The sequence below is a fragment of the Antechinus flavipes genome, chromosome 3 (assembly GCF_016432865.1).
Source record: "Antechinus flavipes isolate AdamAnt ecotype Samford, QLD, Australia chromosome 3, AdamAnt_v2, whole genome shotgun sequence".
NCBI classification, from domain to species: Eukaryota; Metazoa; Chordata; class Mammalia; order Dasyuromorphia; family Dasyuridae; genus Antechinus; species Antechinus flavipes.
The window spans coordinates 256,205,932-256,230,367 of NC_067400.1; the positions used below are offsets into that span (position 1 = coordinate 256,205,932).

The 24,436-nt window shown below is 34.4% G+C and overlaps 1 protein-coding gene across 2 annotated transcripts in view; it reads left to right on the forward strand.

Moving 5' to 3' along the window:
- The window catches only part of LOC127553890 (periodic tryptophan protein 2 homolog), a 48,888-nt gene extending 25,715 nt beyond the window's left edge, over positions 1–23,173 (forward strand). For both annotated transcript variants that reach the window (XM_051984978.1, XM_051984977.1), the window contains 14 exons: positions 757–900; positions 1,970–2,040; positions 5,067–5,203; positions 6,185–6,333; positions 7,421–7,568; positions 8,184–8,334; positions 9,372–9,552; positions 13,608–13,755; positions 15,429–15,537; positions 18,309–18,374; positions 19,876–20,094; positions 20,507–20,657; positions 22,243–22,317; positions 22,741–23,173. In XM_051984978.1, the coding sequence (XP_051840938.1) occupies positions 757–900; positions 1,970–2,040; positions 5,067–5,203; positions 6,185–6,333; positions 7,421–7,568; positions 8,184–8,334; positions 9,372–9,552; positions 13,608–13,755; positions 15,429–15,537; positions 18,309–18,374; positions 19,876–20,094; positions 20,507–20,657; positions 22,243–22,317; positions 22,741–22,897 (1,906 nt within the window). In that variant the 3' untranslated portion in view covers positions 22,898–23,173. The remainder of the gene's footprint in view (positions 1–756; positions 901–1,969; positions 2,041–5,066; positions 5,204–6,184; positions 6,334–7,420; positions 7,569–8,183; positions 8,335–9,371; positions 9,553–13,607; positions 13,756–15,428; positions 15,538–18,308; positions 18,375–19,875; positions 20,095–20,506; positions 20,658–22,242; positions 22,318–22,740) is intronic.
- Positions 23,174–24,436: the final 1,263 nt, after the last annotated feature.

Sequence of the window (24,436 nt, forward strand, 5' to 3'; positions counted from 1 at the left end):
TCTGTTAGAATTGCCCTGAATCACCTCATTGTTGGAAAGAGTTGAGTCCATCACAGTTGATCATTGTATAATCTTGCTGTTGCTGTGTACAAAATTCTCTTGATTCTACTCACTTCACTTAGCATCACTTCATATAAGTCTCTCCTTTCTGAAATCATTCTGCCAATTATTTCTTATAAAACAATATTATTCTATTATATTCATATATCATAACTTTATTTAGCCATTCCCCACCTGAATGGGCATCCACTCAGTTCCAGTTCCTTGCTACTACAAAAAAGACTATTTACTTATGTTTTCTTGCAATAATAGAAACCTCACTTCTCCCAGAAGTCATGGTGTCCTGGTGTTAGAAATGCTTTTTCTTGTGTTTCTGGCACTTGTCTGGGAAGATTAGTTTTAAGTTGATATCACATATTGGACCTGAGCTATAATGTAGTGGCAGTGCTAATAAGAGATATAACGAACATTGTAAAGGATTTCAGATTCATTTGAAATCTCATTAGTACAGCACTTAAAATATAAACAGTATAGAAGAAAATAACAAATGAGGGTAGTTTGGCCTGGTCATAAGAATTGTATTCATCTTCTGTTAAATTGAATTGTTTTATTGGGTTCTATTCATTAAAAAATTACTTCTATTTAAAATGCCCAAATAATTAAGGCAACTATATTGGGGATTTTTATATGTGTTCATGGCCACTTGAATTTTTTCCTAACTTAACCATGGGTTCTTTTACCTTCACATTGATTTAGATACTTTTTCAACAAAGAGGGAGATTTTAATAATCTTACATCTGCTGCATATCACAAGAAAATTCATCTTCTAGTCACTGGCTTTGCTTCTGGAATCTTTCATCTGCATGAACTACCTGAGTTCAATCTGATCCACTCCCTCAGGTGAGTTCACTTCCTGGCTGTGGTGGTATATATTGGCAATCTTCATTATTGGTAAAGTCAAAGAACTTTGGGTACTCAGTCCAAAGAAAGAGTTCTGGTATTGGTGTTTTTCCTACTACATGATATAGTTTTCTTTTGCTCTCTGACAGAATTTCTTTAGTAAGGAATAAATCTCTAATGAAATTATTAGGGAATATAGTTTTCTTTTGCTCTGTGACAGAATTTCTTTAATAAGGAATAAATCTCTAATGAAACTATTAGGAAATAGATTAGGGAATTAGTCCATGAAATAAAAAAAAAAAATGAAATCCATATACATGTGAGCATGTGTATGTATGTAAGTGTATACAAATTCTTCATTTTATGGTAAATTCCAAAGAGGATTAAGATTTCAAAGCTTGCACATTGTTAGGTTGCTTAACTTATTTTTTTTTTTTTAATCAAAATGTCCCATGTTAGAGCATCTGTTTTATACAGTGAAAGTGGTATAGGTGGTCTTTGACTTAGAAACTTGGTGACAAATATTTATTGGTAAATTTACTCACTGTCTTTCAGTGAGTTAACATTTTTTTCCCCTTAAATCTTTTTTAGTAAATTTTTGTTGGTGGGGTGAAGCAAATTGCTATATGGCAACTCATTCATTTTGCTTTTGAATGCTCATTGAATCATTGCTGAATTTAATATATGGGCAGTAAAATTCTCATTATTATCATTAGGTCAGCTAGTATTTATTTAGTACTTTAAGGTTCATATAGTGCTTTATAATATCATTTTATCCTAACACAACCCTGGGAAGAAAGTGCTCTTATTATCCTGATTTTTAAATGAGAAAACTGAGGAAGGAACTGGTAAAGTCACTTTTTTATCCAGTGTCTTACAGCTGGGTAAGTGTCTGAGGCTAGATTGGAACTTGGACTTTGCTTTTTCTAGGTCCAGTGTTCTTTCTATTATATCACTCAAATGCCTTGTAAAGTATACAGTCCATAAAAGTTATTTCAGAAAACTTCAATTGGCATTATCCTTTTTTCTTTTTTCTCTCTATTTATCTTGATTTTGGTCTTTCCTTTAGTATTTCAGATCAGAAGATTGCGTCTATTTCTATCAACAGCACAGGAGACTGGATTGCCTTTGGATGTCCAGGTGTGTGACTCTTGAGTCAGGCAACACACAGAAAATTCACTTAATTCTTGTCCCCAGCAGACTTGGTCTTAACTGCTGAGGCAGCTTCTAGTTAGATGGTCATTGACGCTAGAGTAGTTTCTTGCACACCATGAGCCAAATCACAGGCCTCTTACTATTAAGGTAATATCAAAGAGGTGGCAGTGACTTCTTTTCCCATCTTTGTCTTTTGCAACAGGACTTGAAGGGAGTTGTGTTTGACTTTAGATAGGAGGTTTTGTATATGACAAATCAGTTTTAAGTTTTGAGTTTTTTGTTATTTTCGAGAATTATTTTTTTGTTGTGAACTTAACATATCATCACGATTCAATATACAAAGAAATACAGAAAAAAGAGGATCTTATGTGAAATTGGAATTTTTTAATGTACATTTTATAGTTTTTTCATTATATAGTAAATTTAACATGCCAATACATGACCTCCCCGCTTTGTGTTCACTTCTTACTTTGGCTGTCTTCTGGCTATTTAAAAAAAGTTTCATTGATGTCTTTTCTTTCTTTTCATCACTATCATTACCCACAATTCCTGCATCATTTACATGGTCCTATCCCTCCCAAACCTCAATCAAAGTTCTTTCTTATGGTAGGTACAGTTAAACAAAATAGACATGGGCCAGTTCTGACAGTGACTGATACCTTATTCAGCACCTCTGGTCCATCACCTCTTTTCCAAGGAGGTATGCTTCCTAACATCAATCTTGTGGTATTGTATTGATCAGAATTAGTTCTTTCAGAGTAGGGTTTTTTTTTTTTTAGATTTTTATGGTTATTATATAAATTGTTTTCCTGGTTTTGCCCATCTCGCTCTCCATGGGTTCGTAAATATTTTTCTTGATTTCATTGAATATGTAATAATCTCTTATATTCCCCCAATTGATGGGCACCTATTTTAACAGTTATTTGCTACAATTAAAAAATGCTGCTATATTTTTGTACTTAAGAGTCCTTCTCTTTTACTTCATTGGGGCATATGCTTATTTATGGCATCATTAAGTCAAAAACCACAGAAAAATTATGAAATGTTAGTTTTAGAAATAAAAATAACTTTGAAAGAACTCCAAATCATGAACTAATCACAATTGCAGAAGATTCATGATGTTTCTCACTTCTTAGGAGAGTGAGACTAGAGTAGTTTAAATGACATACATATTTTCACATAGTGAATGAAATGATTTTTCTTGATTGTACTTACTGATTGCAAAAGAGAGAATCTATTTATATGTTAAAGAAAGAAATAATTATTGGAGATTGGTGGGAGAAAATAGTAATAGTTATATTAAAGAAATATGAAAGATCTTTGAAACATTTTGAAAAAAAAAGGAAGTTCAGGAGAGGATATAGACAAGCAGGGCAATTTTGTAACTACCACATTAAATTGTGAGTGTGTGATTACACACATACACACACACTTTTTAAAACATGGTATATGTAACTTTATTTGGAAGTTTTCAAAAATGAAATTTTTAAAAAATATGATCATACCCATCAGATAAACAACCATTACAAAAAAGGAAAATGGCATAAATTGCAAAGACTCTGGGAGAACAGGCCCACAATTTCATTGATGGAGAAGCTGTGAATTAATTTAACTATTCTGGAAAACATTGTGGAACTAAAAGCTTCCCCCTTTCTATCCTATTTGTAGCTTTTTTTCTTGATGCTCTAAAAGTAATAATATTCTACTACATATTATCATAATTTCTTTAGCCATTCCCCAGTTAATGGATGCCTACTTTGTTTTCAGTCATTGAAACAATAAAAAGTATTTCCTTAAATATTTATGTATGGGACTTTACTCTGTCTAAAGATTGTGTTTTTGCAATGGTAACCTTGAGTCAAAGGATGTATACAACTTTTTGAATCCAAATTGCTTTCCAGAGTGGGTGAATTAATCCCAGTTCTATCATCTGTGTACTTGTTTTCCTGGAATCTAACATTTGTCATTTTCCTTTTCTGTCATCTTTGTCAATATGATAGATGAGAGTGGGACTTCAGTTTTTATTTTCATTTCTTTCAGAAATTTGCTTCAGAGATTTGTTTGCACTTTTTTCCCCTTTCATTGGTTGTCTCTGTGTAAAAGCTTTTCAGTTTTATGGACTGAAATTGCTATATCTTTTTCCCTTCTCTAATTCATGCTCGTGACTTTTCATATATGTTATGTAGTCATTTTGTCATTATTGATGGTACATATTATAAGATTGTTTTTTAAACTTATGCCTATTTTTCTTCCAGACTGCTTTACAGTTTCCCTAAGAATTTTTGTTGAGTAGATAATATTACTTCATAATTATGAAAAAAAATTTTTCATGCTTTTTAGTGGGTATAACAGCGTAGGGGTCAACTAAGTGAGGACTACTCTCTTTTTTTTTCTTTTTTAAAAAAATTACTTTTTGTTATTAATAGCTTTTTATTTATAAGTTATATGCATGGGTAATTTTACAGCATTGACAATTGCCAAACCTTTTGTTCCAATTTTTCCCCTCCTTCCCCCCATCCCCTCCTCTTAGATGGCAGGATGACCAATACATGTTAAATATGTTAAAGTATAAATTAAATACAAAATAAGTATACATGTCTAAACTGTTATTTTGCTGTACAAAAAAAATTGGACTCTGAAATAGTATACAGTTTGCCTGTAAAGGAAATCAAAAATGCAGGTGGACAAAAATATAGGGATTGGGAATTCTATGTAATGGTTCTTAAGGACTACCCTCTTTTAAAGGAGGAAATTCTACTATTGTCTTTGTGAGGTCACTTCTCCATATTTCTCATTACTCCTAGACCCCACTCACAGCCAAAGAATGTTTTCCATGAGAACTTAAAGTAAAGTAGTATCTCAGTAACCCAGATTATAGTACCTGTCTCCCCTGGAACGCATGTATTAAATAAACATATAGGTCTGGCGCCTGATAATAGGGAATGGGAATACTTTACTACAGTAGATTCATTCACATACTTATTTTTCCCTAATGTTGTATTGGTCCCCAGGTCTAGGTCAGTTGCTGGTGTGGGAATGGCAAAGTGAGTCCTATGTACTGAAGCAGCAAGGTCATTTCAACAGCATGGTGTCTTTGGCTTATTCTCCTGATGGACAGTACATAGTGACTGGTGGTATTGATGGAAAAGTAAGCTGGGAATTTATTATTAACTGTAATTAAAACAAATGTTAACTTGCTTTTGTAAGACCCTAGGGTAATGGTTTCTCTGAAAGAAATGTACTTCTTGTTATTTAATTCATAGACCCTTAACTAATTCATACATAACCAATTAACAGATACTCCTTAGGAGAGTATTTCTATAGTCTTCCATCATTTCATGAATCTGAAATCATATAGCTTAGTTTAATTCATACACAGAACTAAGTAATTCCTTATATTTTCTTTCCTTCTAAGAAAGAAACAATTTAACAACTTAACTAAGTATTTATATATTTTGAAATTTTTGTTTCTGTTAAAATTCAGTCTTGTTATGTGTGTTTGGTTGTGTTTAATTCTGTATGATCAGCATCACCATTTAAGACACTACAATACTTGTAAAGTATAATTTGTGCTTCCAGACTGAACATTATGGAGGGTTTTATTTATGTGTGCTTTTTTCAGTTTGACAAACTCATGCCTATTTTTTTTTTTTTTAAACTTTTGGCCACTATTTCTCTGTTTTACTTGATTCTGAGGACAAGATAGTTGGGGTTTGAGGTCAGGAACAGTCTTACTCTATTTTGTCAGCTCTGATTTTGATTGTCTTGAAGTCCATGGTAGTGGGCATCTTTAATCCTTGCCACCAGCTTGAGAGAATGAGGTGAGGTATGAAAACATTAGTGCCAAAGAAATTTGAGAATTTATTTCAGTCAACTCATTTCTTCAATACTGTCTAGCTTGTTTCCTCTACTCTGATGTAAAAGAAGTCTTCTGAAATTGGATTATAAAGGTACAGAATTCAGCTTCCTTTTAAACAGCAGGTATAGCTAACTATATAGTAAATATGTAATAACCAATTTCAATTAAAATAAGTATTGAATATTAATTGCTTTTTTGGAAGTGTGAGTGGAACTTGTGGGAATATTATAAAGTCCACTAAGATAATTCCTTAAATACTTTCTGTTGCAGGTGAAAGTATGGAACACCTTGAGTGGGTTCTGCTTTGTCACATTCACAGAGCACACTAGTGGAGTCACAGCTGTGACATTTACCTCCACAGGCTATGTTATTGTTAGTGCTTCTCTGGATGGAACAGTGCGAGCCTTTGACCTCCACAGGTAGTAAATGCTTATGTTATGTTAAAATGTAGACCCAGAATTTTAGAACTAGAAGGTACCTTAAGGTAATCTAGGTTAGCTCTCATTTTACAGATGAAGTAAACAAGGCCCAGAATATCTTTTCTGAATTATTTTCTATCTACTCATTGACTAAAATTTAGAATGGAAAAAACAGTTGTCACTGTTCTTGGGTACTCAAATATCATTTCTGAAACACAAGTTGTTTGAGAATAGAGCCAGAAGAATATCATAGAATCTCAGATTTGGAAGAAATTTGAGAGGACGTCTATTCCATATCAGCACAGGAATCCCCTCTAGAACATTCGTTCTATATTAGAAAAATCAGTACAGAAGAGGAATCCATGACTTCCTGGGGCAGTCTATTCCATGTTTACATGCCCCTATTGAGAAGTTTTTCCATATTAAGCTAAAATTTGCTTCTCTACAATTATCATGTATCATTCCTAGTTTTGTTTTCTGGGGCCAAATAGAACAATTAAATTATAACAAAAAGAACAATTCTGTGGAAGTCCTAGGAATGCTTGAATGCAACTATTCTGTTGCCCTGTGTTTTCTCTAGTTTCTTGAGCTCATCCTCATTCTTTTCTTTCATTTTCTTTGTTGCCCTATCTTGGATGTTGATTCTTATCTATTCATGGCTTCCACAGCTGGGTACAATATGGCCAGTGTGGAGTGAATGACCCAGGGTACAATGGGACTATTTCAACCTTTGCTCTGGGATACTATGCTTCTTTTAATGCCCATATCAAGTTGGGGTTTTTGGATATTACATTACATGATTTTAGCACTAATCCCCTACATCTTTGTCTCACAAATTTGCCTAGGCTTTTCTCTTCCATTTTGAACTTATAAAGTTGATTTTTTGAACATTTAATATCTATCACTATTAAATTTTATATAATATTAAATTTTCTAACCTATTGAGAACTCTTTAGATACTGACAGTTACATATCTTGCTTGATACCCCTAATAGTGATGCCTACTTTGTCTTTGTGAAAATGCAGCTGTAAATTAACAATACCATTAAGTATCATTCTCCCCTGCCTCTTTTTTCCCCTCTTGCAGATACCGAAATTTTCGCACGTTTACATCTCCACGCCCGACCCAGTTTTCCTGTGTGGCTGTGGATTGCAGTGGTGAAATTGTTACTGCTGGGTCCCAAGATTCCTTTGAGATCTTTATATGGTCTATGCAGACTGGTAGACTCTTAGATGTAAGGAACAAAACTTAACATATATCAAACACTTGGTACTGAAGCACAATGTGAATACTGTATAGGATTTTGAGGAGGGGTGGTTGTTGTAAATAAAAAATAACATACCTGCCTCTTAGGATTTCCTCATTTACAAACAGAAAGAATAACATTAGAATGGCAAGAGGGAACTTTTTGCTCTCTCATTCATCTTGGCTGATAGTGTGGAAAAGGCAAAAATTCAGACAATTCTGATGTTTTTAATAGCTCCTAATCTGTAGGTAAACAGAGCATACTTTATTTTTATTAACCACCTAATTTTCTGTGAATCTTCCCCAGATGGAATTTGGACCTTCTATCATTCTAGAGGATGAAGGACAAAGAGAAAGTTGAGGAAGAGGACAAGGACAAGGGGGAGGAGAGAGAAGGGAGAAAGAGGATAAAAAATAGAAAAAATATATAATAGAAGAAATTGTGTGGCTTCCCAGAAAGCCAAAAAGAATTATATTTTAAAATCTGAATATTTCTATGGTAAAATTATATGTTTGTCACAGGGGAGTGGGATTACATTTGTTTGTCATATTACCTTCTCTTACTATTTGCTTCCCATTTCTTTGTAAATAAAAAATTCTTTAGGTTTTGTCAGGCCATGAGGGCCCCATCAGCAGTCTGTGTTTTAATCCAATGAAGTCCATTCTTGCTAGTGCTTCTTGGGATAAGACAGTAAGATTATGGGACATGTTTGATAGTTGGAGAACCAAGGAAACATTAAATTTAACCTCAGATGGTAAGTTTTATCTTATGTTACTTCTTAATAAACTACAAGAGTATATCATGGGAAGAGGTTCAGGAGGAGGTTTAGATTTACAGTGTTAATTTGTAATTTTTTTTTCACTGATCATATTTTTATCAGACTATGTTTTTCTTTATTTTTATTTTTTGAGGTGACGGTATTTCAGAGAGGTCACTGAAAGCTGAGACCATATGCTTATCTCTTCTTTAAATACCTTTTAGAAATAAAAGTTGATGGTGGTCAGGGAGGTCAGTACTATCTAAATGTAGGCTGCTTTTTGGTTTTAGGCTTTGGTCATTGCTTTTCTTCGTTTTCTGGTCCATATTTGAGCAGTAGTGAGAAGAAAGTCACCACAAGTGACAATTTGTAATGTTCTCTGCTTTTCGATGTTACTAATCAATTTTGCTTTGGATATTGAAGTATCACTTAAATGTAGCACTCTTGGGGGGAATCATCTAAGCACTTCATTTCCTATAACTAGTCTGTTATCAATGCCTCCAGGCTCTGATCATGCCAACATCTAGTTTATCCTCTTTGTCTAGTTTCCTGCTTCCATTTTTCCTGCACTTTGGTATTTAAGAGAGAAAAAAGTTCAGCAAAACTGTTCCAAGTCCAACTTTACATACAACATTCTCCCTTGCAAAGAAGGAAAGGAAACACATTCTGATAGCTTTTAATTAGGGCCAAGTTTGGTTCCTTTCCTTCTCTGTTTGCATTTTTGTGGTCATTGTGTATATTATTTTCCTGATTCTTTTTCAGTTTACTTTCAATTTGCATGTCTTTTGTGCTGATCTTTATTGAATATATATATGTTGTTATAAAACAATAAACATATCAATACATTTGTCACCATTTGTTTGGCAATTCCCAGTTAAAGGCCAAGTATTTGCTTACAAGTTCTTTACTACCACATAACTAGAAGTAGAATATTTGAGGCTGACAGATAAACAGATCGTAACAGACTGTTTTCTCAGCAGAGAGTGTGATTAGCGTGGACCCTTGTTCTGAGTTTGTATTCTTTCTCTTTGCAGCTCTAGCTGTGACTTTTCGGCCAGATGGTGTTGAATTGGCAGTGGCCACATTGAATTCACAGATCTCTTTCTGGGATCATGAAAATGCTGTGCAGACAGGGTCTATTGAGTGCAGGCATGATCTGAAAGTGGGTAGAAAAGAGCTGGACAAGATAACAGCCAAGCATGCAGCCAAGGGAAAGTAAGTATATCTTCCCCTGGAGAGTAAAGAATGGAAACAGAGAGCTGGGATGCAGAGAATGTCCTGATGTGCTGGTTTATGGGAGGCAATGTTCATCTAATGGAAAGAGGACTAAACTTAGAGTCGCGGAATGACCTGGGATGGAATTAATAATTGTTACATGACTGGGCACAAGCCACTTAACTTTGCTGAGCTTTTATTTCCTCATCTGTAAAATGGGGATAATATGTGTAACATCTACCTCACAATTTTGTGAGAAAAGTACTTTGCTGGTCTTAAAATACTGTGTAAAAGTGAGCTTTTTATTTGTGATAAATGGCTTTAAAATGATGGCCCCCAATGACCAAGTTATTTATTGTTAGCCATTCTTCTATTTCTGAGAGCAATTAATACTAGAAAGAAAAAATATAATTTTAATTTGAAAATACAAATTTGCCTTGTGAGGGATAAAAAAATGTTGCTTGATTCTTTGAGGTATTCTGAAATTATAGACTTTTTTATGTTAAATATGATGGAATGAAAAATCTTTGGATTTGCAGTCAAAGGACCTGGGTCTTAGTCCTGGTTCTGTAACTAAATGAATGAATTTGGCCAATCACTTACACTTCTGACTTCTAGTTTTCTCCTCTTAAAGGGGAGGAAGTGGCTTGACTAGATGATCTTTAAGGTCCTCTTTATCTCTATTTTAATTTTAAGGCTTAGTGATGTATATCATTTTAATCGCCTGAACAAAAAAGTTAGAAAACTGAAATGACCTTGAAAAAAATTTAACAGCCTACTCAGTTTTTCCCTACTTTTTTATATTCTCAGCACTAAGTAACAGTAAAAAAAAAAAGGTATAGTTTAAGGATAATATGTTAGCCCTAACCATACCAATTTTGAGTTCTTGGTATAAAATCTTCAAAGAATTTAAAATAAATCAATAAAAATTCTTAGCTTCAACTTTGCACCCTCTGAAAGCCACTAACAAAGTAAAGTTCAGGGTATTGCCTCCTTTTATTGCTCCTTCTAAAATACTAATAGGATATAATTAATGAATAATAAAATGCTGAAAAGATTGATGAAAACTGGGATTATGATAAACACTGGACCTCGATTGGGTAGTTTAACTTCATTTTAAAAACTGTCTAGTGGCCCAGCTTCTTCTTCTTCTTCTTCTTTTTTTTTAAATAACCTTTTATTGATAGAACCCATGCCAGGATAATTTTTTACAGCATTATCCCTTGCATTCACTTCTGTTCCGATTTTCCCCCTCCTTCTCTCCACCCCCTCCCCCAGATGGCAAGCAATCCGTTACATGTTGAATAGGTTACAGTATATCCTAGATACACTATATGTGTGCAGAACCAAACAGTTTTCTTGTTGCACAGGGAGAATTGAATTCAGAAGGTATAAATAACCCGGGAAGAAAAACAAAAATGCAAACAGTTTATATTCATTTCCCAGTGTTCTTTCTTTGGGTGTAGCTGCTTCTGTCCATCTTGATCAATTAAAGCTCTCTTTATCGAAGAGATCTACTTCCATCAGAATACACCCTCAAACAGTATCGTTGTTGAGGTATATAATGATCTCCTGGTTCTGCTCATTTCACTCAGCATCAGTTCATGTAAGTCTCGCCAGTCTTCTCTGTATTCATCCTGCCGGTCATTCCTTACAGAACAATAATATTCCATAACGTTCATATATCACAATTTACTCAACCAGTCTCCAATTGATGGAGAATTTTCCAGCTTCTAGCCACTACAAACAGGGCTGCCACAAACATTTTGGCACATACAGGTCCCTTTCCCTTCTTTAGTATCTCTTTGGGGTATAAGTCCAGTAGAAACACTGCTGGATCAAAGGGTATGCACAGTTTGATACCTTTTTGAGCATAGCTCCAAATTGCTCTCCAGAATGGCTGGATGTGTTCACAATTCCACCAACAATGTATCAGTGTCCCTGTTTTCCCACATCCCCTCCAACATTCCACATTATCTTTCCCTGTCACTCTAGCCAATCTGACAGGTGTGTAGTGGTATCTCAGAGTTGTCTTAATTTGCATTTCTCTGATTAATAATGATTTGGAGCATATTTTCATATGTTTATAAATAGTTTCAATTTCTTCGTCTGAGAATTGTCTGTTTATATCCTTTGACCATTTATCAATTGGAGAATGATTTGATTTCTTATAGATTAGAGTCAGTTCTCTATATATTTTGGAAATGAGGCCTTTATCAGAACCTTTGATTATAAAAATGTTTTCCCTTCTAATCTTGTCTGCATTTGTTTTGTTTGTACAAAAACTTTTCAATTTGATATAATCAAAATTTTCTATTTTGTGGTCAATAGTGATCTCTAGTTCTTCTTTGGTCATAAATTCCTCCCTCTTCCACAGGTCTGCGAGGTAAACTATCCTATGCTCTTCCAATTTATTTATAATCTCATTCTTTATGCCTAGGTCATGAACCCATTTTGACCTTATCTTGGTGTACGGTGTTAAGTGTGGGTCAATGCCTAGTTTCTGCCATACTGATTTCCAATTTTCCCAGCAATTTTTGTCAAATAATGCATTCTTATCCCAGAAACTGGTGTCTTTGGGTTTGTCAAACACTATATTATTAAAATTATTGGCTGTTTTGTCCTTTGAACCTAACCTATTCCATTGATCAACTAGTCTATTTCTTAGCCAATACCAGATGGTTTTAGTAACTGCTGCTTTATAATATAGTTTTAGATCTGGTACAGCTAGGCCACCTTCATTTGATTTTTTTTTTTTCATTAATTCCCTTGAAATTCTTGACCTTTTGCTTTTCCATATGAACTTTGTTGTTATTTTTTCTAGTTCATCAAAGTAGTTTTTGGGGAGTCTGATTGGTATAGCGCTAAATAAATAGATTAATTTAGGTAGTATTGTCATCTTATTATATTTGCTCGCCCAATCCAAGAGCATTTAATATTTTTCAGTTGGTTAGATCAGACTTAATTTGTGTGGAAATTGTTTTGTAGTTTTGCTCATAAAGTTTCTGATTTTCCCTTTGGCCCAGCTTCTGACCTAATTTGGGTCTAGTCTAATTTTTTTCAATCCTTAAACTAAGTAAGTGAATCTGTGTCAAATGCATGGCTATTGCAGTGTTTTCTTGCTAGCTAACAGCCATTTCTTTTTGAAACAATGAAAGACTTGGTTAATTGATTGTTAAGGAAGGGGAATATCTCATCCCACTTCATTTTCTAGTTCTACTTAATTAAAATTGTTATTTTTGTCTTTTAGAAGAATTCCCTAACTCTTAACTTCTTTATAATGTGGATACAAATATTACCTACTTGATTGGATATAAGACTTTAGATGAATTAGTTAGGTAACATTAATTAAGTATCTACTGCTATTGGTCATTGTGTTAAACACTGAGGAGGCAAAGAAAGGCAAACCTGCTTTCAAGAGCAGGAGTTTATAGTTTACAGTCTGAGGGGGAGACAACATACAAACAAGCTATCTACAGGATAAATTAGAGATAATCCAGAGGGAAGGCACTGAGGTTTAGGAAAAGCTTCTTGCAGTAGATAGGCTTTAGCTGAGACTTGAAAGAAGTCTGGGAAGCAAAAACACAAAGATAAGGAAGGAGCGAATTCTAGGCACAAGCTACTAAAAATACTCAGTCAAGATATGGAGAGTCTCGTCTGTTGCAGAGGCATGAAGGTGGAGGGAGTGGGGTGGGCAAAAAGAGAGATAAAAGAGATAGAGACAGAGAGAGAGAGAGACAGACAGATAGACAGATACCTTGAGGAAGAGAGAGAAGGATAGAGAGAAGTTTGGATGATAGAGAAGTCTTGAAGGAACCTTGAAGGAGTGGTAAAGGTGAAAATGAGGGTAGCACATGCTCAAAGAATGGCATGAACAAACTCTCAGAAGGGGCAAAGCATGTTGCATATTTGGATAATGGATTTTGACATTTGCTTTTAAAAGCCTTGATTTGTGACCCATGTATTTTATAAAAGTTTCATTTTTCAAAAGGTTCCACTGGTCCAGAGGAAGGAACAGTACAACATTTTAAAGAACTTGCCTCTTCTTTCTTTAGGTCTTTTACCACTCTGTGTTATTCAGCAGATGGCCAGTGTATTCTGGCAGGAGGAATGTCCAAGTTTGTTTGTATTTATCACATTAAGGAACAAATTCTCATGAAGAAATTTGAAATATCCTGTAATTATTCCTTGGATGCAATGGAGGTAAGCCAGAGTGGGAAAAATGCTGTTGTCTTCATTGTTCCTGTTATGGTTATTATAGTTAGGCAGATTCACCCTGTATGGTGACTAAAATCATTTAGACCTAGATTTACAGGGATTATTCAACTGATGCTTCACCAGATAAGTTTGAAAATAAATTATTGATTTACTAAAGAATGCTGCACAGGTATACTCTGGATTATAAATGTCATATACATGGTATCCCAATTCCATTGGAGCACCAACACAAGCATAGTGTTATGCTAAGTTATGCTTTTTTCTTTCTAGTTACTTATAGATAAGGTGCCTGGATGGGGAAATGGAAGAATATTAAGTTTGACATAATTGTTGAACATCTCTTCTATGTGATTTGTTAACTTACTTAAATATGCTTTTTTTTCCATAAATGTAATTAATAATGCTTATGCTATCTACCTCATAGCATTTTTAAAAAAATGCTTTGAAAACTTTAAAATACCATATACATGGTATTGTTAAATCAAATCAACATTTATCAAGCTACTTCCAGGTTTCAGACACTGGGCTAAGTACTGGGGATACAAAGAAAACCAAAACCAGTCCTTATGCTCAAGGATAGGGAAGAAAACATGCAAAGAACTATGTACAAATAAGATTTATACAAGACAAGTTGGAATTAATCTCAGAGATGTCATTGACATTAAGGAAAATGCTTCTTGCAGAAGATGGTATTTTATCTGAGGTTTGAATTTTTCTTCAAGCTGAGGAGCTAGACTAGTGGGGAGAACATCCTGGACATAAGGGTACAGTCAATAGAAATGTCCAGAGTTGGGAGATGGTAAAAGAAGATTGGAAAGTTAGGGAACAGGGATTTTTGTGTTTTATATGGAGTTTATTGAATAATGTGGGAGAGAAGGTAACATAGTCAGACCTGTGCTTTAGGAAGATTAGTTTGACAGCTAAGTGCATAAATTTGAGGCAAGGAGACCAATCAGTTCGGCTACCTCTCTGGATATGTGAGAATCAAATGAAATAATGGATGTAACATATTTTTCCATCCTTTAGAGTAGATGTTTTACACATGTGGCCTACAGCACTCCTGAGTATGGCCCAAACCAATACTTAGAAAATATTTAACAAAAAATTTGTGATTTCATCCATTTCATACTTTTGTCTGCATGAATTGCCATGATCCAAATAAAGCCATATGGTGATGTGTCTTTCAGAATTTTGGTAACTGGGCTCTTAATCAACAGACCTACATTTTGGCACAAGTCCCATACTTGGAGTCTTTATAGCTTATGAAGTCTTACCAGACTGTGTGCTTCACTGGTGAAGCTTTTGTAAGCCAGATTAGCCTTTCGAGTAAAATTTAACATCTATGGAGTTTAAAATAAGTGAAATGAAAATGTACGTTGTTGGACAGATTAGGAGTGGAGTCAAACGATCAGGAGATCCTGTAAATTTAGAGAAGTACTTTGTTTTCCACTGAGGAATTTTTCAAAGACTAAAATGACCACTAATTTTGAATAAGCAGAGAGAAGATCCTCACTAATTGTGACTAGATGACCTATTATGTCTCTTTCCACTAAGGAATGATTCTGAGACACATTTCTTTTAGGAATTCTATCCACCATTATACAATTATTTCCTATTACTGTGATTTGAGACTTGATGGCTCTTATTTCTTTTCCTAGGAATTTTTGGATCGAAGGAGAATAACTGAATTTGGCAATTTGGCCTTGATTGATCAAGATGCTGGAGATGAAGAAGGCATTGCTGTGGCATTGCCAGGTGTAAGAAAAGGTAAAAATTTTGGGAACCTAAGATTTCTGAAAGTATCCTTTTAAATCTGGATTGTGGGCTTTAATGAAATAAATATTTGCTGATGGACATTCTTGGTTGTAGTTTTAAGGCTAATAACAGCATGTTATATTTGCATATATTTAGAGGCAGCATGGCTTTGTGAATAGTCCTGGACTAGAAGTTTGGAGTAAAAGGAGACCCACATTCAAGTCCTATTTCTGAATCTGGCCAAGTTACTTAACCTTGTTATGACTCTAGAAATTTAGCTACCAAATCATAGACAGTTACTATCTTTAATGATGTAAACAGTTTCCACACCACGAGTTCCCCATGCTATTGCATTGACATTTTTATAATGTTTTTAAGCTTTGAAACAGTTTCATTTTATTCAGTTATGGTGCTTAATATAGTGCTGAGATGGGCATGTAGTTCATTCTTAAAAATGTTTGTTGGTTGACAAGACTCTGTGAGGTAAATGAAGTAATGAGCCACATTTCCCAGATGAGAGAATGGACTTAACTAAAGGGTATAGCTGATTTATGACAGATTTTGAACTGGAATTGCCTTAGGCAACTACTGATAGTCTATTTTGGCGTTCCATAAAAGACTTGCTTTGGCTACTGATGATGGAAACAAGGGGAAGGTGTGTGTCATACTCATGTTTTGGTTTGGGACATATAAGCTTGGTAGTCCAAAGTCAGGGGATTTTACTTACTGAGGAAGCAATGTATTGAGGGAACAATGGTAGAGCACCAGATCTGAAGTCAGGAAGACCTGAATTCAAATCTGGACTCACACATTTAATAGCTATGTGACTTTGGGCAAGTTATTTGACAAAATTTTCAGTTTCTTTAACTGTAAAATTTGCATAATAATAGTATCTACCTTCCCAGAGTTGTTATGAGGATCAAATAAGATATATATAAAATGCTTAGTCTAGTGCTTATCACATAGCACTCTATAAATGTTTTTTATTATTATTATTAATCTAGTATAATAAAAGTTAAGGTTTAGTTCATGATCATCTTGGACTCAGAGCAGAAAAGTTCTTATTTTTTTGGCGGGGGGAAAGGGGAAGTGTGGTATTCAGTCATTATTTATTTTTGTGGTAACTTTAAAGATAGAATTCCAGAACATTCAGTATATGGAGGGTTATATGTAGTAAGATGTCATTATACATGACTGAAATAGCACATTCAGTAACTTGCAGAATAAATAGTATGTAAGACCTTGTTCCAGGCCTTTGTTACCTCTTTGTGTAGTTTAAACTTGTGTATTATCTATTTTATGCAATGCATGATACTTCTTGTGGTGTGACATGTATTTACTTTTCCAGTACTAGGAAAAATTTAAACTCCATGATAAACTTTTAGTTGAATAAGCCAGAATATAATCGAACTCAATCAATGGCTGTAAGATTCAAAATGTACATTTTATACTTTTCTATTTCTGATTAGATAAATGACATTGACATTATCATTTGCTGGCCTATATTTTTCACCTGGTAAAGATATCATTTTGAGTGTAGGTTCCTGTAATGTGCCCTTAGATATCAGAGAAAAAAAATGGCAGAAATCCTTTCTTCTCTTCTGCAACTTCACCTTTCCTGTTTTATTACCTTGTGCTCTTTTAATTTTTATATAAGAGCTTCTCTAGTAATCAGCTTCCATAATTAATTACGTCTTTCGTCTACTAGATGATAATTTTCTCTTGAAAGGGAAAGAATTTACAGCATAAATTTATATACTGAAAATTAATTTTAAAAAATTACTATATTAAAAAATTAAAATCCATTTTGGGGAAACCTTTTTCTCCCCCAAAGGCAAAGTTAATTTTTTCTCTACATAATTAAAATAAAAGCTAGTAGGAAAATTGAGAATGACAAACCAATGTGGAAATTTGAACTTATTCCAGCTGAGAAACTTAACAGAGGCCATTCTCATTCATCATTGTCTCTATCTTTATTTGCTCCATCACTCCCTATAATCAACTGCTCCTGCCTCTTTCACACATTTCCATTCCAAGATAGTGAGCTGTCTGACTCAAAATATTGTCAGCTATGGGTCCTTTGCTTATAAAAATAAAAATAAGAATAAGTATGAAGCAGGGCCTGGGTTGGAAAGAAAGTACATACTCTTGGAGGAAAGGGATTAGACAGGAAGTGTATGGATGTTGGTGTCAGTTCCAAAGCTGTAACTGTGTTTCAGGGAGAGAGAGATAAAGTCACTTGGAACTGAAATGAGAAGGATCTGAAACCCTCACTTGGCAGCCACAGCAAGGACCTCTAACAGACTGACTCAGAATTTGATGTGGTTGCTACAGCAATGAAGCTTAAACTGTGTCTTTACTGTGGGGATTGTGCTTGCAGGCATCACTCGTGCTTGTAGATTAGTCGTGGCCAACTCGTCACACCATTTGGGATTTTCCTGGAAAAGACACTTTGCCCTTTCCTTCTCCAGCCCATTTTACAGATGAGGAAACTGAAACAACCAGGGTTAAGTGACTTGCTCAGGGTTACATAGCTGGTAAGTGCTTGAGGCAGGATTTGCACTCAGGTCTTCCTGATTCCAGGCACAGCACACTTTATCCATGGTGCCACTTAGCTGCTCACTTGTACCTTATGCCATCCACATTTGAGAGGAAAATGGAGCCTGTATTCAGACTAATGAAGTCATTCAAGTCAATTCTTATCTGGCCCAATATAGTATCATGAGAATATGCAGTAATTGGGAGGTTGCTCAGTAACTGAAATGATTTTATTTTCTTTGTAGGTGATATGAGTTCTCGGCGCTTTAAGCCTGAAATTAGGGTGACCTCACTTCATTTTTCTCCCACAGGTAAGAATTTAAAAGTACCTGCTATGTACAAAACAGTGTACTAGATGTTAGAAATTAGATTTCATTTTTTTCTGCACTTTTGGAACTCACAAACGAATATGACTGGTACATAGACAATATAAACTAAAACCCGTTAATTGTATAAGAGAGTTACAAATAAAATGGTAAGCAAGATTTGGGATGAAGGAAAGAGTTTGATCATTACTGAATAGGATGAGGAGGCTTCATGGATAGATTACCGTTGATCTGGATGATCAGGATTTTGGAAGTGGAATTATGGGAGTTGTGTGAGCAGAGACATAAATGTGGGGAAAAATCTATCCTTAAACATGGGGAATTGCTCTGAGAATCTGGGAGGAATTGGGAGGAATGCAGAGTGATGGAAAATATTATGAAATAAGATTGGAAAAGAGGTTATTGGAAACCATTGGAAATTGTTTGGATATATTAATGGGAACATAGAACAAGAAGGTGGCCAGTTTGGCAGGATTGTAGTGTGTGTAATGGACAGTATTTTATAAAAAGTCTAGAAAGGTCAGATGGAGTCAAGAGTGACTCCGCTTCCCTTTTTGGAGAAAGTACAAAGCCAGGCCTACCCTTTCATTCTCTTTTTACATACTCTACATTCCAGCCAAAATGTACTGCTCCTTATCTTCTTCCAGTTTTGTTGTTCCTTTTCCAAAACTGTCAGGTACTTCTTTTTCACTTTGGCCTCTTAGAGAATTCCTAAATTCCTGTGTAGCTTAAATGTTCTCTCCTGTATGAGGCCTCCTCTGAATCTGTTGGTTTTCTACAAGATTTCAGCTTTTTTGAAAACCTCTTCACTCTTATACCAAGGAGATATTAAAGCTCAATAAATAAGGGTGCCTATTGATTTTATTTTGGTAGCTTCTTGAAGGAAAAAGAGGCTGGAATTTTTTTTAATCTTACAAATTTTGGTTACTAATTTACATAATTGTTAATAAATATTTTCTTCTGCACACCTTAGTAATGTATTCATTGAGATCATTTTTTTTTATGACTATATTAATATATAACAGAATATTCACATTCATCCAATGGTATGCATTGGGTGTTGGGCACTTTTGTTTTCATTTTGCCATACCTAAATGCAGTATCACAGAGAGTGAACTTTCAGGATATTGATTGGCCAATGTGTGTTTTGGACTTTACTTCAAAGATCTTTGATTTTTATCAGTATATATCCTCCAAAAGTTCAATACTTCTGGAACTTACGCGATCTTTGAAAGTTCCTGTGGCCCACAATTTCATCAAGGCAACCAAACTCGGTTTGTTATGGGACAGTAGAAAATAGCATAGTCTGTTAGCACAAGTGTGCCTCTTGAGGCCTTTTCATCTTAGAATCTGAAAAATCTTCCCTCTTCTAAATTGTCATAAATTATATGGGGATAATGCTTGTCATCAAGGCCTATGCTTTGTACTACTGAATCTCTCTGAACTGTTTTCTCTTTGGGAATTTAATGGACTCCTTTTTCCCTAGGGCGATGCTGGGCAGCCACTACCACTGAAGGCCTTCTTATTTTCTCTCTTGACTCTGGGCTAGTCTTTGATCCATTTGAATTGGATATTAGCATCACTCCCAGCAGTGTACGTGCAACGCTGAGACAGAAGGAATTCACAAAGGCTATAATGATGGCCTTTCGATTAAATGAGAAGAAGTTGATACAAGAGGTCCTTGAATCAGTCCCCAGTCATGAAAGTAGGTAACAAGCTTAAATTCACAGTTCTTATCATTAAATGTTTTTACTAAAAATTTGCAGATATATAGTGTCACTCATAAGGGATAGAAAATTGTGTAAGCCTAAAATAATTGTTACTTCTGGACTCTTCTGTTTAACTTGTTTGGGTAATGTCAAGATAAGCAGTCATTGCAGTAATTTATTTCTGTTGAGGGAAAAAATGAGCTATACTAAGTTTTAAAAAAATTTCTTCAGTTTTTCACTTTTCAGTTGATATAAAAAATTAAATTTAATGAATGTTTGCTAAACCATAAATTACCATAACTAACACTTGGGTTTCTTTAGAATGAGGAATTGAAATGGATGATTATTTTCTTCTAATCTGAGTTTTTCAGAGAATTAATACTAGGTTTTTTTCCCCACTTTTTACAGTTGAAGTTGTTGCATCATCACTTCCTGAATTATATGTAGAAAAAGTACTTGAATTTTTAGCCTCAGCCTTTGAGGTGTCCCATCACTTAGAGTTTTACCTCATTTGGAGCCAGCGATTACTCATGTTGCATGGTCCAAAATTAAAATTGAGGTAAGTATCTGTATCTCCATAATATTTCTCTGCTCAAACATACCACCATCCTAATTCAGATCTTTATCATTTCTCACTTGGATTATTGTAATAGCCTATTAATTGATCTTCCTTTTTCATGTCTCTCTCTATGACAATCTTTCCTTTGCACTGTTACCAAAATGAATAAATCAATTCTTGTTCCCTTTGCTACTCTACTCAGTAAACTCTAGTGACTCTCTATTAAACTCCATTTGGCTACATATGTTGATATAGATACACTCTATGTAAACTCTTCAAAGCCTTATGCCTTCCTGTCCGGTCTTCTTTCATATTACTGCCCTTCTGTATCCATAGCCTAACCACACTATATAATTTATTTTATATAGTTACAAACTGTATAATACATATTGTTATATATGTCATATATATGTATATATGTGTATTTATATATGTATTTATATATGTTATTTTATATATATATAGCATATTGCTCACACATATTGCTCCATCTTTATCTTTGTGCCTTTGTATTGACTTGTCTCCCAATCCTAGAATGCTCTCCTTCCTCTCTCAGCCTCTTAGAATTTCTGGCCTCCTTTAAGACTAAGCTCAAAAATCCCCCTTTCTACAGAGTCTTTTCCTGGTTCTGTGAACTGCCATTGCTTTCCCCTCTAAGATCATCTTCCATCTGCTCTGTATATATCTTGTAAAGCCTATTTATATAGGTATTGTCTCTTCCATTAGCTTGTAAGCTTCTTGGAGGGCCTTTGTTTTCACTTTTTAAAAATATCCTCATCACTTAGCATAGAACCTGGCATATAGTTAATTACTTAATAACTGTTTTTTGATAATATCTAGAGAGACAACTAATATAATGGAGAGAGCTCTGGCCTTGGAATCAGAAAGATCTAATTTTGAATTTAATCATAGATTGAAGCAAGTTTTGAGTCCCTGAGCAAGTTAATTAACCTCGCTGTCCACAGCTATAAAGTGGGGGCAATGATAACAGCACCCCCCTCCGTGGGTAGATGTAGGATCAAATGAGATGCATATTATACGTTTTTAAAAGCCTTGGAATAGAACACATTTGCCTTGCAGTATTCCCGAATTTGGCCTGAACCGGATTAAGATTTAATTGGGGAATATTTAACAAAAATTTGAAAAATATGATGTCATAAAAAATGTTATTTGAAGTTAATATATATGTAGTCTGCTGGAATCCTTATGTATAGTTTAATGGCCCCAGTTTCTATTTAACCACCACTTTTATAGAGTATTCTATAAATGTTGGCTATTGTTATTTGTAAAATTATGGTAAAATTGTTCAGAATTCCTGAGAATTTATTAATGAAAGTTAATAAGCTGCTCCATTTGTTCCATTTATCTATAAAAGTACACAGAAAAACAAAAACTTTACATGCAAGTGAAAAATGAATTAAATTAAGGATTACCTGCACAGGGTTTTGCAAGGGCTAATGTTGAAGAATTGTCCACACTTATGTTTTGAAAAATAAAAAGATTTAATAAAGAAAAAAATAATAGAAAAAAAATTAAGGGTTACTGGAGTATTTGTTTTGACATCCAGTGGTTTCTTCTTTTTCAGAGCGGGAAAGTTATTGGCCCTGATTCAGTTTCTTCAAAAGAGTATTCAACGTCACTTCGATGATGTTTCTAAACTGTATGTACATACTTCTACTATTTGTTGCTAAGTTGTTTTTTTTTTTTTTTCCTTTTAATGAGGCTGATTAGAAAGTAGGGGGAACCCTATTGGGTGGAAATCTGAAACACCTAGAATTCTGATCCTTGTTCTTAAGAGATGTGGGGTCAGTGGTCATATCAATTTTCTTTAAATTAAGGTGATAGTTGCTGTTCCATGCTAAATACATTCTTTCCCTGTCATGTTTTCATGGTTTAATTTCTGGTCTTCTATGAAGACCAACAAGACACTGGTAGGGGACTATATGAAATCTGTATGTGTTGGTTTTTCCTGGGACTTTTTAAAAACAAAACCCATCTGTCAGAAATGGTTAAGGATATGGATCTTGAGGGATTTTTAGGATTTCCTGTAGGATTATAACTACTATATCATTTCTTTCAACAGCTGTGACTGGAATCGCTATAATATAAAATATGCTTTAGGAGTTTCCCAACAACAGGGTGTGAAACGGCCTTTGGAGCCCCTGGGAAGTAATGAAGACTCAGACTTGGAAACTGAAAGTTTACAGCTGATGAAGGAAGAAGAAGAGATGCAAATATAGCAGCAGCATTTTGTACAGCTGTGTCATATTTAATTCTTCCTGTTTTGGGTAAGACCTACCCAAAAGAGAAGAAGAAATGATTTTGTAGTGATTTTTCCCTGGCACTACATGGCCCTTATAGTGGCTTCATTTTGTTTGTATCCTAATATCAAAATTTACTGGACATGAGGAATAAAACTTGAGGGCTTTGGGAATATTGTCTGATTGCTTCTCTTGACAGAAGAATCATCATGAGTTTCTCATTCTGGAAATAAAATCACATTATGATGATTGAAATTTTGGACTGATTTTTTTTTTTAAAGAACTAAAAGAGTCCAACTCTTTATTGGAAAATTAGGGCCCAGAACATTATGATATGGGGTTTGCTATGAGACATATTTATCTTATACTGTTTTCCAAAAATGTATTTTACATTTCTGGGAATGTTTATTATTGAAACTACAAGAATATAGTTCTGATTCAGTTTTCATTGTTATCACGGACCTACATCATTAAACCTGATAATACTTTATGATATGTAGCCAAACTTGGGAAGTTTTGGGTCTTTTTAAGCTAGAAATTGGTTAGTTTGGAAACTTAAGATCAGAAAGTGGAGAGTACAAAGAAATTGTGATGTAGTAAAAAGAACACTGGATTTGGAGCCAGAAGATCTGGGTTAGAATGTTGATTGTCAATGCCTCTGTGACTTCAGGCAAGTCACTTAAACATTAATGGTAAAATGAAAAGGTTGGGCTTGATTATTTTAAAGATTCCATCCAACTCTAATAAGATTCTAAATACTCAGTGATATTAAGTCCCCTGAAAACAGTTGCCCTCCAAATATTGGAACTCTATCTTTGCAAAATCTGCCTTTATATATATATGTTTTTCTTTTCAAACTTATTAGGATTTGATTCTTCAGTGTTGTTACTGAAGATGTATTAGAGAGATATTTTTAGATTACCCATGCTAAAAAAAATTATAGAATTAAGTTAAAAATTTTAACATACATAGTGTGTATGTGGGGGGAGGAGGCAGAATCAAATTGACAGGCTGAAGGGAATACCAGATAATCAGAATTAAGAGGTGAGGTCAGGAAGAAAAAAATCTATCATTATTTTAGATGTTACTTGGCTTATTCTATGTGACTTAATAGCACAGGACTTCTCAGAAAGCTGATCAACGATTTTTGTGACCAGAAGTTTTGCAAATCCAAGCACAAACAAAATCTGTTCTATAATATCCTGCAGGAAGTAGTAGACTGGTAAACTTAAGAGAGGTCATTTTAGTTTATAGGAATCACATGTTATTTCTGAGATGATCTTTATAATTACCTAGTTTTCTTTATACTGTGAATATAAAGTCAACTAATAATATATTGTGACTGAAATGCAAGCTTAGTATAGATGAATACAAATGTAGATCAAGAGAGGTAATAATTTCACTGTAATCTGTGTTATCAACTAGATGTATATTCTTATAGTTTTGGGTGCTACTTTATAAGAAGGATCATAGCCTAATAGACATAGTGTTGGACCTAGGCCTTCTTTTTTTGACTCA